The sequence below is a fragment of the Triturus cristatus genome, chromosome 4_1, assembly GCF_964204655.1.
Source record: "Triturus cristatus chromosome 4_1, aTriCri1.1, whole genome shotgun sequence".
Lineage (NCBI taxonomy): Eukaryota > Metazoa > Chordata > Amphibia > Caudata > Salamandridae > Triturus > Triturus cristatus.
The window spans coordinates 320,324,188-320,340,458 of NC_140585.1; the positions used below are offsets into that span (position 1 = coordinate 320,324,188).

At 46.4% G+C, this 16,271-nt stretch overlaps 1 protein-coding gene across 7 annotated transcripts in view; it reads left to right on the forward strand.

Moving 5' to 3' along the window:
• The window catches only part of KDM5A (lysine demethylase 5A), a 1,031,636-nt gene that overhangs the window by 325,054 nt on the left and 690,311 nt on the right, over positions 1–16,271 (forward strand). For all 7 annotated transcript variants that reach the window (XR_014981238.1, XR_014981239.1, XM_085652274.1 and 4 more), the window contains one exon: positions 4,960–5,079. Coding sequence is in view for 5 of the 7 variants with exons in the window: in XM_085652274.1 (XP_085508400.1) it covers positions 4,960–5,079 (120 nt within the window). In the remaining 2 variants the exon portion in view is untranslated. The remainder of the gene's footprint in view (positions 1–4,959; positions 5,080–16,271) is intronic.

Consider the following 16,271-nt stretch of genomic DNA (forward strand, 5'->3'; position numbering starts at 1 on the left):
TACCAGGCAGATCTCTTCGGTCCAGGGGGACCCTCTAGAATGGATCTGTTGCTAAGGTCAAGAAATCTGTCCCAGTCTTGACAGCCTGAGGCAGCAAGCTGCTGCACAAGAAAAGGGTGATATCAGTGGCACCCACAGAGTCTGTTGGGTGGATGGACTCCTATAGATTGAGGCCAGAGACCCCAAGCGTGGTGCAACCAGGAGGGTGGTAGTGCCTCAGAGCGTTAGAGAGTTTCTCCTCACTTTGGTCTATGATAGCCCCTTAGGTGGACACCTTGGTCAGGATAAAATGTGGAGTAGATTAATCAGCCACGTCTACTGGCCGGGGATGTTTCAGAAGGTGTAGGACTTTTGTCAGACCTGTGTCACCTGCCAAGCCAGTGGCAAGGCAGGAGAGCACCAGAAGTCTCCCTTAAGTCCACTTCCAATGATTGGGATTGAAAGGGTAGGGTTCGGCATTGTTGGCCTCCTGGATCCTCTAACAGCCTTCAGAAATAAATATATTCTGTGGTATCGGATCATGCCACCAGGTATCCTGAAGCTATTCCCCCTAAGGGCCACCACTGCTCCAGTGGTATCAAAGACCCTCCTTGGTGTCTTCACCAGGTTTGGTTTCCCTAAGGTATTATCAGACAGAGGTACAAACATCATGCCTGCATACTTAAAACACGTTCACCACACCATACCACCCACAAACCAATGGCCTGGTGGAGAGATTCAACCAGACATTGAAAGGCATGATTGGTGGACTCCCTGAAAAACTCAGAGGGAGATGGGATGTCCTACTTCCATGCCTGCTTTATGCCTACAGGGAAGTGACACAATAGGGAGTGGGGTTCTCAACCTTTGAACGTCTGTGCATCCTGTTAGAGATTCTCGGATCTTGTCAAGGAAGGATAGGAGAAGTCTCTCAAAGAACCAAAAGAAGACATAATGGACTTTGTGCTTGGCCTTCCTTCCAGGATGGCTGAGTACATGGAGAAAGCAAACCAAAACCTTCAGGTCAGCCAAAAGCTTCAAAAGCAGCAGTATGACCAAAAGACTGCTCTGGTAGAATTAAAACCAGACAGAAATTATGGGTATTGGAGCCTGTGACCCCTTTGGCCCTCCAAGACAAGTGGAGTAGGCCAAACCCTGTCCTTGAAAGAAAAGGGGAGGTCATCTATCTGTTGGACCTTGGTAGTTGCAAGAACCCCAAACAGGTGTTACATGTCAACCTACAGAAGCCCTATTATGACAGAGCTGACATGGCCATGCTCATGGTCACAGTTGAGGGGCTGACAACTGAGTATTATTCTCTCCCTGATCCCCTCTCCAGCAATGCTGAACATGGTTCTTTTGATTGAGTGGTCTTTTTAGGCACCCTCAATGACCAACAGCAATCTGACTGCAGGCAAGTCCTAGTCCTAGGTCAGTATGCTGAGCTGTTCTCTCTGCTCCTGGTCAGGCTAGCTGGTGTACCCATGATGTTGATACTGGTGCCAGCCGACCTGTCAAAAACAAATTTACAGGTTGTCTGATAATGTCCATAGAGCATCCAAACTGAAGTGAGTAAGATGCTGGAATTGGGTGTCATTAAGTCCTTAGGGAGCCCCTGGGCCAGCCCAGTTGTCTTAATCCCCAAACCTCACTCCAAGGGTGAAAAGAAAGAAATTAGGTTTTATGTGGACTATAGGGGCCTCAATGCTGTGACAAAAACTGAGGCACACCCAATCACTAGAGCAGAGCAACTGATTGACAGGTTAGGGGCAGCCAAATATATCAGTACCTTTGATCTCACATTTGGGTACTGATAGATATGTTTGACCCCAGGAGCAAAAAGAAAATCCTCATTCTCCACCCCAAAAGGGCATTTCCATTTTACTTTGATGCCCTTATTATTAAAGAATTCCCCTGCCACCTTCCAACGGTTGGTGAACAAAGCCCTTGATGTGCTGGAATCCTTTAATGCAGCTTATCTTGTTGATATTGCTGTCTACAGCTCCACCTGTCAGGATCACCTGATCCACCTTGGCAACGTTCTTGAGGCTCTGAGAAGTGCTGGCCTCTCTATCAAGGCAACTAAGTGCCAGATAGGGCAGGGAAAGGTTGTGTACTTGGGTCACCTAGTGGGTGATGGCCATGTTCAGCCACTCCAACCCAAGATCCTGACAATTCTGGACTGGGTAGCTCTAATAACCCAGACCCATGTCCGGGCATTCCTCGGCCTGAGTGGGTACTACAGGAGGTTTGTAAAGGTCAATAGTGACTCCCCTCCCTGAACTTACCTCCAAAAGGATGCCAAACAAAGTAAACTTGGCAGTGAGCTTTCAAAAGGCTCTTGACACGCTGAAGGATGCAATGTGCTCTGCCCCAGTCCTAAAAGCTCTAGACTACTCCAAGCAGTTTATTGTGCAGCCAGATGCCTCTGAGCATGGGATAGGTGCAGTCCTAGCCCAAACAAATAATGAATACTGACATGACCAACTTGTTGCTTTTATTAGCAGAAGAATCAGTAGAATACAGTGTTGGTGTGCCATAGAGAGGGAAGCCTTTGATGTGGTCTGGGACCTGAAGAAATGAGCCTATACCTGTTTGGTACTCACTTCCTAGTTCAGACAGACCACAGGCCTCTCAGGTGGTTACAACCGATGAAAGGTGGGAATCCCCCAGAGCTAAGGTGGTCCATATCCCTACAGGGAATGAACTTCACTGTGGACCACAGACATGAGACTGCCCAAGCCAATGAAGATGGCCTTTCCAGGTTCTTCCACATAGAAGATGAAGACTCTCCAGGGGAAGGTTAGTTTCATTCTCTTTTGTTTGGGGGAGGGGGAGAGGTCATGTGAGAAAGAGCCTCTTTTTGCATGTTTAGCCCCCACTTTTTGCCTGGTTTTGATGTGGTTTCAATTGTAGTGCACAGGGTCCCTGCCAAACAGGTCCCCTATGCCAGTGCTTCTTTTTTCCCAAAATATATCCACAATAGTACTTTCCCCCCTGTAAGTACCTACCTAGTAAATGGTACTCTGAGTACCCAGGGCCTGGTAGCTGAAGAGGGTCCCCCTGGCACCCCCTCACTGGGACCCTGACACTACCATTGCAGCTTGCATGTCCCTGTGAGGTAGAAAACGATAAAGTTGACATGGCACCCTGCCTGGGTACCATGCCAGCCAGCACTGCCTGAAGGTAGAGGAAAATCACCCCTCTAAGAGGCCTCACAGCCCTAAGACAGAGTGCACTATACCACAGGTGAGGACCTATCTGCATGAGCAGATATGACCCTACAATATTAGGGTCCATTCCTTAAAATGGTAAGTGCCAGTGAAGCCATAGAGGGTACATGAGCTGGAGACTCGACAACTCGAGACCCACAACCCCAAGATGGCTTCACTGAATACAGTAGTGTTTGAAACCAAACTCTCCTTTCAATACATCCACACTTATGCCAGTGTAAAATGTATTGTACCATGAATTCAGAGGGCACCTCCGAGGTACCCCCTGAAAACGTACTAAAAGTGGTGTGGTCTCTGACTGGCTGAACGCAACCAATCACCCACAGACATGTTTCTGGACCCCTGGGTAGAGAGCCCCGCTCTCTGGGACCAGAAACCATGCACATCCTGAGCAGAGATGACGCACCACATCACCAGGATGGGCCTGTGCTCGAATGGAAGTCTTCAAAGGCCTGCGGCCTCTGTAATGCATCTCCCAGCCTCTTCTGCTAACAGCAGATGGCAACCCCTGGTTTACACCACCACTTTTTGCAGGTAAACCGGCAGGAAAACTTAAAAAGGCCAGGAGGTGTGCCTACCTTTGCCAACTCCACCCCTAAGGTGGGGGAGGCAAGGTAAGAACATCTTTCATTTCACACTATCTTAGTGGGTATGTTTTAGGGAAGAAGTACTGGCTCAGGGTACCTGGTAGGCAGCTACCCTGTACAATACAATCGAAATCACATCAATACCAGGCAAAAGGTGCGGGCCAACCATGTCAAAAGAGGCACTTTCTCACAAATGTATACATCGTTACGATGTAAATTCATCCCTGACTTTTCTTCTAACAACTGAATTACCAGTGTCCTTCATAAAGTGACAGATACAAATGAATGTCTACACACTCTTGATTCTAGAAGTGCATTTGGAAATTCCACTATCAGAATGACCACCATTAAAGGATCTTGCCAACTATTTGTGACTTCTGGCTACTTAGCTAGGTTGGAAAGCGGTATCCCAGCCAAAGTCACATTCTTATATGCTGCTGGCTGACATTGCAAAACTGATAGCATACCAAATGCACACTCTAGAAGAGATGGGTTAAGACGTCCCACCGTGTACTATTTGTTAAATATTATTGTCTGGTTGCCTGAGTCAGTTGCCTGATGTACTGGTAAAACAAACACTGCCAAGGAATGTAATTTTAAATGTGTCCATCTCATTAAAAGAAAGTCGTACTTGGTACTCCATGCTAAATTCAGTCTGTCACAAGTTCATGCTACAGGAGGTATTGTTGCATACCATTAATAACTGTTTTGCTGCATGATGTCTTTTTATAGATTTTTGCTGTTCTCATTAGATGACTCAATAATTCTGAATTAGAAATCAGTAATATGGCCTTTTGGATAGACTACATAAAAAAAGTCTGATTTTAGATATATCCTTGAGTTTGCTTGCTTCCTGTTGGTGTTTTTCTTAATTTTAAATGTAAACTACTGGGCCTTGTGCAAAATGGCAGGAATGTGTATTCATTGTATCGAAATAACTTAAAGCTGCAATGCTAGTGTTAAACGAACATAACATTTTGTTTAAGTAATTTTTAGTGGATAAGAATCTTCCATTTTTTTTTTGTTCAGATGAAATTTGAGCTGACTATCGGGATTAAAAGTGTCTACGATATCTATTGTTGAAGAACTTAGTCTCCAATTTGTGTGGTGGCTGTAGTCAATCTGCTTTGGTTTTGGCCTAACTTATTTGTTTTTTTCAGGTTTTCAGGACCAACCAGTGTGCAGGGGAGTTCGTTGTCACTTTTCCACGTGCATACCACTCTGGATTTAACCAAGGATACAACTTTGCAGAGGCTGTGAATTTCTGCACTGCAGACTGGGTATGTCCCTGGTATGGTCCACCTACAATATTTTCCTGTACTGCGATGGTTGTTTCTTGAGGTTCTTTTTTGTTTCATGCCAGCCTACACAAAGAAAAACATCAGTGATGTGAAAACATATAGAACAATTCTCTTTCATCTGTTTCAAACAATAGGTTGTTTTTCTCCAGGATTTCTATTGGTTGCGTTCCTTTCTAGAGTCTACACTGTTACTATTATAGCGGTAACAATAATGTTATATGCCAAACTAACCTATGGAATGCTAGAAACAAAACAAAGGGCCAATGACATTTATGCATCTTGGAACTGTAGAATTAGGATGCATTAAATACTCAGCAGAAATATAAACTTGTTTGAGATTTAAATGGATATGAAAGTTCGCTATTTTGGAAGAATGAACTACATATATCGGTAATTTGTGTGAGTTACAATGGAGACAATTAGAACTGGATTAACTACAACTCTAAAGAATGATTTTATTTGTTTATTGATTAATAACATCTGATTCTTGAATTTGTTTTACCCTCCTAGTTTCAGATGTTTTAGGCTTAAGCTTTCCACAAACCGAGAAACCAGGCTTAAAATGCTCCTGCAGTATGCACCCTTTGATTTCCTGTCTGCAGAAATAATCTGTGAAGGCCTGGTCAGAATTCTTCAGCCTTTGCAATGCTGTAATGATCAAAAACATATTCCTACTTATACAGTCTATCCCAAATCAGAACATTATGATCTGGTCTCCAGGGATTATTTATACAGAAGCTCCTCACTCGGTTCCTCTCTAACCAAGCCTATGGTAGGAAAAAACTATCTAGCAATGGCATGGAATTGTGAGATACTGTGGAGCATTAAGCAACATCACATAAAATAGATAAATATATGTTCGAGGCATGTGAGTTCTAGATCACATGTTATGCATAGATCGCCATTTAGTGTTGGGTCCGGATGTTTGCACTTTGTTTTTGTTCGAAGAAGTCTTTCCATTCACAAGGTAGGTGACTTCTCCTTTGGGTTATAGTGCGAATGGACATCGACTCCATCCTTAGCTTGTTTTTTTCCGCCATCGGGTTCGGATGTATATTGCTGCGCTCCGGTTCGGCACTGTTTCTGGGACCCCTTTGACACGCAATCCCTACCCTCGACGGTATTGTTATTGATCGCAGTGCCCTATTAGTCGCTTATCGTCTCAACTTTAACATCTCCGATCAGAAAACTCGTAGAAGGCCGTCGGGCCTACCCATGCCGACCGCTCTAGCAGTCGATGGAACAGACCCCTTTCAATTTATGTCCCGGGTTGTCATGCTAAGTTTCCACGCACCGACCTCTCTATCCCCAGAACACAACAAGAAAGGCTTCCGATCGAAAAAGACTCTTCGTGATCGTCTGGCTCGACGTCATGAGATGCATCAGCAAAGCGGCTCTGCACCCTACATGTTCGGAGAAGATTCTGACTTCGAACGTCATGCCCAAGGAGCCGAAGAAGAACACTTCTTTGTGTTCGAAGCCGACTCAGACATCAAACAACAGGAGCAAGTTACTCCGGGGCAGCGTACCGTGAGTAAAGACAACCCCTTGCCCTCCCTCCCCCAATAACCTAAGAAAAAGGCTCCCTTCCCTCCTCTGCCTTCGGGCCAAGGTCGGCACCGACAAAAGGTTTCCGACACCCCGCCCTTGGGCCCGGCTCCGAAACATAAAGAAAAGCCTTCCAGTTCGGGCTCGAACTGACCACATCTCGGTGCCGACCCAACACCTTCGGCACCAAAACACAAGTCCAAATCAATACCGCCAGCGCCGAAAGGCTCGAAGCCGAAACCTTCGATGCCGAAACAGGCAACCAAGGATCACTCTATTTCAGATCCGAAGCAGAAAAAAGTTGGTGATTCACCCTGATACAGGGAATTTTCAGGCCACTCTGCCAAAAAATAGAAAATTGGCCCTACTAGAGGACTACCACATTCCTCTAAAGAAGATAAGTGTGGGTACTAACCTTCTCCTCCTTACATCCCACCTAATTCTCTTATTTCATCTGAAAATTCACCACCAAGTTCACCTAACCCACAAGGTGATGGGGATGACGATGACAATCAAGATCCCCCACAGGACACTGATCCTTGGCAAGATTATCACAATGATCCAGATCAAGATAATGATCCAGATTTGTACCCCTCCAGACCCTCCCGGCCAGATGACAACATTGGATACGTTAAGCTCCTTAATAGGGCTGCTCAATATCACAGGGTTGAGTTGTTACAGACAGAACCTTTAGTTCTGGATTTCCTCTTTGAGACCCTTCGCTCCACTCACAGAGTCACTCGTACATTACCCATGCTCAAAGGCATTTTAAAACACACTGATGACATTTTCAAAGACCCTGTCAGGGTCAGGGTCAGAATCATTACTTCTAGGGTGGAGAAAAAATATAACCCTTCACCCACTGATCCTACATACATCACAGGTCAATTACCTTTAGAATCTCTTGTTGTCTCTAATGCTCGCAAGAGAGCCAACTCCCAAACGTCAGGTAAAGCTCCTCCTCCAGATAAAGCGTCCGAGATCATTGACACCTCAGACAAAAGAGTAGCTTCACAAGCAGCTAACCATTGGCGTATTGCCAATACTCAAGCTTTGTAGGCTCGTTATGATAGGGATCACTATTATGCGTTAAAGAAACTCATGCAGTTCTTACCCGATGAACACAAGACTAAGACTAACGATCTTATTCAAGAGGGTAAGCGCATTACAAATACATCTATCAGGTGTGCCCTAGATGCGGCAGACACAGCAGTCCGTACAATTAACACTAGTGTACTCTATTTGGACCAGCAGTTGACACCTCGCTGAAAAAACATAAAAAAAGATACAGAGGTCACGAAGTCCACAGGGGCTTTGAGTTCACCTACCAATAGAGGTTCCTTTTACCTCTCTGTGAGAAAGTGCCATCTTTCTTGCATGGTATGCTCCCACGTTTTGCTGAATTGCTGAATGTACCTTGACTGAGTGTGCCCTGGACTCCTGCCAATCAGGTGCCCAGGGCATATGTTCCTTCCCTAAAAACCTAAAACCCAAATTGGCAAACCCTGGCCACATGTCAGCCCCTGGTAAATGGTACCCTAGGTACTCCGGGCCTTGTGACCAGGGAAGGCCCCTAAGGGCTGCAGCACTCATTGTGCCATCCTTAGAGGCCCTGTACCCTAACGCACACACACTGCCCTTGCAGGCTGAGTGTGTGGGTACAAGACAAAACAAAGAGTCGACATGGCACACTTCCCTATGTGCCATGCCCACCACCTACACTGCCCTGGCATACATCAGCCGCCCCTCTAGCTGGGTGCCCTATGCCAGTGGTGTGGGCACAGGAGCATGAGCCCTGTGCCGCTACAGTACCCAGGTCCATTCCTGGGCACTGTAAGTGCATTGCTGCCATTTAAGAGTACATGGTGCTGAGACCTCGTCAAACAAGAACTCCACAGCACCATAATGGCAACACTGAAGACTGAGAAGTTTGGTATCAAACTTCTCAGCACATTAAACCCGCACTGATGCCAGTGTGGGATTTAATGTACCAAGCACCCCAGAGGGCATCTTAGAGATGCCCCCTGAAACCTAACCTACAATCCACGTCTGGTCTGGGAGGCTGCCTAGGCTGCCACACAGCAGACATGTTGCTGGGCCCCTGGGTAGGAGATCTCCTGCTCTCCTGGGCCTGCAACAACGCACATCCTGGGCGATGTGCTAGATCTCCTCCCCCAGGATGGGCAGGGGGAAGCTTCAAAGGCATGCCGCCTCTGTGAGCTTCCACAGGCCACTGGCAGTCCCCACTCTGGCCGGAAGCCTGGCCGGAAACCCCAAATAAGGACAGGGGATGTGTCAGCCTGCCAACCCCACCCCTCAGGTGGGGGAGGCGAGGTGAAGCACATCTCCGGGCTCTCGCCATCTTGAAGATGGGAAGCCCTGCCCAATCAGGACTAGGCTACTGTTCCCCTCCCACAGGAGAGAGGCCAGATAGGGGGGTGTACCCACCCCAGGACAGGGACCCATTGGTCTCTGCCCTTCACCTACCTGTAACGCCCCTAAATCTAGTATTTAGGGGCACCCTGAACCTTCCTTCCCCAGATTCCAGATTCCGAAATACAAAGAAGAGCAAGAAGAAAGAAGACCTGCCCTGCAGCTGCTAAGAAGAGGAAGACACCAACTGCTTTGGCCTCAGCCCTACCGGCCTGTCGTCCCTCAAACCTGCTCCTGCTACAACCCGGCACCTCTTGTGGCCAGCAACCTCACAAACCCCGGAGGACCTGGCTACTTTTTGGCTCTAAGCACCTGGGACTCCCAGGAGTAGAGGCCTGTGCCGACCTGTGCCGGAGTGAACAAAGACCAAGAGGACGACCCCACGGCGACTGTGACCCCGAGTCCGGCACCCAAGGACTTCCCTCGACGCTCCCGACGATGCCTGCATCCTCAGAACTAGGTGCCCCCCCAACCACGATCAACAGCGAGTAAGATTTCCTGACACCAAAAGGCACCCCTGCACCCGGCGCCCTGCGGCCCCCTGTGCCCAACTCCGGGGTACCTACCTATCCTCCAACTACCCAACTTGCCTCTCGAAGTGGTGGTGGCACCTGAAGAATCATTGTCCCCGAGCTTGCAGTCTTTTTCTAAACCGGAGCTTTCCCATTGAAATCAATTGAACACCCGAAGGCTCAAAAGCACCCTACACCCAGCCGTCCGAGTGCCCCTGGCAGTGTAACCTCTACACCTATCTACTTCCCCATTTGCCCTGAGCAAGTGACCAGGAGCCCAGCTCCCACAGCCGCGTGGCCTGCTAGTCAGCAGCCACCAACCAAGGCCCCCTGCCTCCCATAGGATAACATTGGGCCTAACTCTCTCTGCACCCGGCTGCCCCTGTGCTGCTGAGGGTGTAACAACTGTACCTACCTGACCCTGGGAGACCCCTGAGTCTATGCCCAGAACCTTAACTCTTCCAGTCGAGTACTTACCTTAAAGCCGATAACTCAATTTTCTCCATAGGGTTACATTGACTGGTTTCTTCTGAAATTTCTTCTGAGTGTGGAGTTTTCAAAACTTAAAATATTCACCAAAAATCAGCTGAGTAACGAAAACGAAAATACTCACCCGCTATTAGGTGAGCTCCCAGTGCTGGATCTTGGTGTCCAGCACTGACCCTGAAATATTCACAACCGTACTTACCAGTAACCCAATTTTCTTCCATAGGAAACCATTGACTGATTTTCTGTGTAATTTCTTCTAAGTGTCGATTTCTGCAAACTTTAAATATTCTTTAAAAATCGTATAAACTGTGACAACGTAATTACTTACCTGTTTTGGATAAAGGTCCCAGTACTGAGTCTAGGCACCCAGTACTGGATTACAAAAGTAACGAGAACATACTATACCTGCAACTTGAATTTTCTTCCATAGGGAATCATTGACGGTTTTCTATGAAATTTCTTCTAAGTGTCAACTTTTAAAGTAGCAAAATATTGTCTAAAAATCATAACAGTAACTAAGTCGACTTTTATCACTTGTTTCTAAGTACTGTCCCAGGACTGAATCTAGGATCCAGTCCTGGAATCCCAAAAATAATCCTAAAAGTAATCAATTGCAAATAACTTGAAACTTCCATTGAACTCAATGCATTATTGTGTTTAAAATTGTGTTGCCTATTGCAACCACTTGTAACTTTATACAAAAGCCAATTGCATATTGCAAAAGTATTTATATAAAGCATCTCATTCTGAGAAAATATATTTTAATACCTATTGTTACAAGCATATATTTGTTATAAATAAACCATTGGCCTAGAGTTCGGTTATTGAGTGTGTGAGACCATTTGCTGACTGATTGTGATCAACAAATGCTTTACACTGTCCTCTGATACTGCCTTACTGCTCGACCAAGCTACCACTTTAGAGAGTAAGGTTATATCTAACTTTAGCCTCTGCCAAACCTCTGGGGACTGTGGACTCTGTACACCCTGTACCTATTTGGGAACAGTATATACAGAGCCACTTTCTCACACTCTCCTTTTATAGGGGTGGCTCTAAAAACATATCCACAGAGTCTACCTCCTCCGCTTACAAGGGTAATACTCAACCTCTTTGTGATGGGGATTATTTCAGAGGAGGTTTTAGAGGGAACAATGGTAGGAGAAGAAACGGTGGCAGCCCCACACGCTCTTCCCCATCCAACAACAAACAGTGACTTCCATCCCGTACCCCCGATCATTCCACTCCTGTCGGGGGACGTCTCTCCCAATTTCTCCCTGTCTGGAACTCCATCACTTTAGACAAATGGGTACTTTGTCTCAGACGTACACAGAATAACCAGGGATGTTTTCAATAAGCATTTATTGAACCAACTTCCTTCTTGTGTAAAATAGGTGTGCTGAAACAACTATAAGAGACAAACAGATATAAATGATTATAAGCACAAACAGAGTAAAATCATGGTAGCATCCTACCATAGTAGGTCACTTCACTTCAGACAAATGAGTACTACAAATTATCCAATATGGTTACTGCCTGGAACTTCCAGCCAATCCCCCAAATATCCTTCCAAGACGACATGCAATGTTACTGGAACGTCTCTCACTCTTAAAGCAAGAGGTTCTCTCTCTCCTAGAAAAGCAAGCTGTAGAACCAGTCCCATTACAATACCAAGGGACCGGGGTTTACTCCCTGTACTTTTTAATTCCGAAAAAGGATGGCTCTTTAAGACCTATATTAGACATGAGACAACTAAATCTCTACATCCAATCAAACCACGTTCACATGGTCACAAATCAACAGGTTCTCCCGCTCTTTCAGCAAGGCGACTTTCTGTCCACTCTGGATCTAAAGGACGCCTATTTCCATATTCCCATGCACTCCGCTCTCTGCAAATACCGTGGGGGTAATGGTCGACGGTCAACATTATCAATTCAAAGTCCTCCCATTCAGAGTAACTACAGCACCCTGGGCTTTCACAAAGTGTCTAGCAGTAGTCGCGGCTCATCTAAGAAGGCAGCATATTCACGTCTTCCCCATGCTAGACAATCGGCTAATAAAAGCCAGCTCGCATCAGAGCTGCCTACGCCACACTCAGAAAACAGTCCAACTGCTTCACGACCTCAGGTTCACTGTGAACCTCACCAAGTCTCATCTCCAACCATCCAACACACAAGTGTATCTAGGAGCCACAATAGACACTCAAAAAGCTCTAACGTGTCCCAACCCAGTCAGGGTCTGCAACACGCAGACTCTTAATATCAAAGTTTCCGCCTCCACACTCATTACCATGCCGAGGGTTCATGCAACTGCTAGGAATGATGGCATCTTGCATTTTGATCGTTCTTTACGCAAGACTCCAAATGCGTCCCCTACAGGAATGCTTAGCACGTCAGTGGAACATCTTGCTGCAGTAGCTCCATAGCTTCAAAACAGACAACATTTGTCTCTTTTTAGAGTGCCTGCTATTAAAGCATTTATGGAAGGACTTAAGAGTTATTCCACCCAGACTTCCACCTGCTCCAGTGTGGAATCTCAACATTGTTCTTACAAGACTCATGGGCCCGCCTTTTGAGCCATTGCACAAATGTGAACTACAATTTCTCAAATGGAAGATAGCCTTCCTCATGGCCATTACATCTCTAAGGAGAGTGGGTGAGCTTCAGGCACTAATCATAGAAGAGCCATTTTTATAAATACGCCAAAACAGAGTGGTCCCAGGGACTAACCCCAAATTTTTACCTAAAGTCATTTCCGACTTTCATATCAACCAATCTGTTGAGTTGCCTGTGTTCTTCCCTCAAACAGATTCAGTGGCAGAACGTGCTGTTTACACCTTAGTTGTCAAAATAGCATTACTTTACTAAATGGAAAGGACAAAAACTTTCATGAAAACTAAGCAACTTTTTGTTGCTTTTGCTCCACCACATAAAGGCAATCCAATATCAAAATCAAGTATTGCACGGTGGATAGTTAAGTGCATTCAAATATGCTACATCAAAGCTAAACGCACATTAACAATTCCCCCTAGAGCGCATTCTACATGCAAACTGGGGGCTTTTATGGCATTTTTAGGAAATATACCCATAGATGACATCTGCAGAGCTGCAACATGGCCTACACCACACACATTCACAAAACACTATTGTGTAGATGTGTTGGCAAGACAACAAGCTAGTGTGGGCCAGGTGGTTTTACATACACTATTTCAGACCACTGCAACAGCTACAGGTTAGCTGCTATATAGTCTATGCATAGCATGTGATCTACAGCTTACATGCCTCAAATGGAAAATGCTACTTACCACAGTATGCATCTGTTCTTGGCATGTAGAGCTGTAGAATCTCATGCGCCCGCCCGCCTCCCCGGGAACCTATACCTGATGCAGTACTATCTTACTTAGATACAATATACATTCACAATACTCTTTTACTACTCTTGCTAACTTCATTATCACCCTCTGTGGCAAAACAATCTAAGAATGGAGTCGATGCCCATGCACACTATCACCGAAAGGAGGAGTCACCTACCTCGTGACTGGAAAGACTTCGTCGAACAAAAACAAAGTGCAAACATCTGGACCCAACACTAGATGGCAATCTATGCATAGCATGAGATTCTACAGCTCTACATGCCAAGAACAAATGCATACAGTGGTAAGTAGCATTTGCCTTCCTGCACCCACAATGACATACTTTGGAGGAAAAACAAGCAGCACTTTTTCTACCCAACCACTAGGTGTGCGGAGGTACTCATGGTATGCATTCATGTTAAAGCTCAAAACTGTTGTCAGGGATACATCATGGGTGATCACAGTTATAAGAAAATTGGGTTCTCTTGCAGTATCCCCCTACTTTTTGCCTTGCTTTTGAGGTTCCCAGTACCATTGTTCTTTCCATTGTCCACAATTGGTACTTGTGCCCCCTGTAAGTTCCTAGTAAGTGATACCCTAGGTTCCTTGGGCCTGGAGGCTGAAGATGATCACCTGGGTTCATCCCAATAGGACCATGTCACTGCCCCTGCAGCTGGCATGCTCCCGTAAGGCAAAAAAAATAAAATAACCAAGTCGTCATAGCTCACTGCCTGTGTACCATGCCAGCTAGCACTGCCTAAGATATAGGTTAGTCCCACCTCTAGCAGGCATGACCAGCCCTAAGGCAGGGTGTACTGTATGCTAGGAGTGGGGATATCTGCATGAGTAGATATGCTCCTACAGTATTAGTGTCAATTCCCTAATATTGCAAGTGCCAAGGAAGCTATTGAGAGTACATGGGCTGGGAACTTGACGAGTGGAGTTTCACAGCACCATGATTGCTTCACTGAAAACAGGAGGGATTGGTACTAAACCTGTACTCCGGCACCTCAGAGGTGCCCCCTGAAAATCTATCGATCCTGGGATGTGCATTGACTGGATTTAGGCTGCCTGCCACACACAGACATGTTTCTGATATGCCCCTTGAATGTAGTATTTAGGGGGCTCCCCCGGACTCAAACTAGATCTGCGACGACCTACGAAGAACAAAGACACCCCTGTAGAAGAAGCTTGAAGACGACGACTGCCTTGATCCCCTCCCTACCCTCTGTCTCCAGCTTCATCGAACCTGCGACCAGTCTTGCAGCCAGCGACCTCTGAAACCTCTTGAGGACTGCTGCCTTTAGTTAAGACTCCAATCTCCAGTGGACAGCAGACCTGTCCAGAATACTCCGACTGCAATGGCTCCGGATCCAGGTGGATATGCAGCTCGCGCCCACTCCGCACTTGACGCCATGGCCAGAGTCTGAGCGGCCCAGCTGCCCAGTGTAGTCACCCCAGCAACCAGGACTCCGAATCCAGCGCTGGCCCACATCCCCTGACCCCACAACGGCGCCTGAAGAGTGAATCTGAAACGCCCCCACTGCTACAGGCCCGGTAGAAAGATTTATGGCATCTAAAGGCACCCCTGTACCTGCAGTCCCCAGGCTTTGGTGAGCTTGACCAGCGATGCCCCTATGACCACCAACACCTCAACTTACCTATACTGTCGCTGGTGTTCTGCCTGGACCCTCCGGTTCGACGCCGGCAGCCTGTTTCCAAAAGAATAATCTCCATAGGATTGAATTTGACGCGCAACGCTGTATTTGCACCCTGCACCGGGCCGCCCCTGTGCAGCCAGTGGTGTATATTTGGTTCTTCTTTGTGCCCCATTCCTGTGCTGGTCCGAACACCCAAAGCTTGGCCCCTGCAACTGTTCCATTTACCTGCAAGCAGCGTGGCTCAAAGGTCCCCCAGTCTCCATTGATATGCATTGGGACGAACTCCGGTTTTGACCTCTGCACCCAGCTGCCCCAGTGCCGCTGTTTATAAAGTGTTGGTACTTACCTATTCCTTGCCCACTGCTGACCTTTGGTCCCGAAGACTGGCACTGTAAGTTGTACACTTAGCTGACAAAGTGCAAAGTATTTTTAATTTAAAAAACTTATTACGAAGATCGTGGTCTTAAAATAAAGTACAAGTACAAACAAAGTGTATTTATCTAAAATTGGTCTGGATCTCCTTCTTGAGTCGTGTGTCCATTATTGATCACTGTTGTGCAATAAATGTCTTACAATCCTCTGTGTTAGGCCTAAGGCTGCTTGCCCAGACTACCACTAACAGAGTACATTGAGCCCTGTACACTTTTGGGGAACCCCTGGACTCTGTGAACGGAATAACCCTCTAGTGGAAATACCATATACAGAACCACCTACCTACATTGGTGGTGCTGCGGTGGGGTACAAGACATTGACATTTTGTTTACTACTTGATTGATAATTGATTTCACTGAGGAAATCCAAAAATTGTCTTTAGATAGAATTTTTTTATCAACTGTCGATTTTTTTCTAAATGTATTGAAAATAGTGTTAGAGCCTTGGTTAAGTGTCCCCCCTCCCTGCCCCCCCTTGTTTTGGAAACATAAAATACTGTAGAGGTAGTTAGGCCTTGGAAGTACTTAGTTTTTCTAAACCTCGAATAAGACCCCACTTACTTTAAACACCATGACTGATATGTGAGGGCCCAGCCAGGAGCTCAACCTGGGTCTCTATGCACATCTTAAAGTTTCTCAACAGAGTGAATCTGAGAGCTCCCCGCCCCCACCCCTCAAAACCACCCCCACCCCTCAACACCACCCCCTTCCCACACCCCACACGACCGGCCCAGTAAGTAGATGTGAG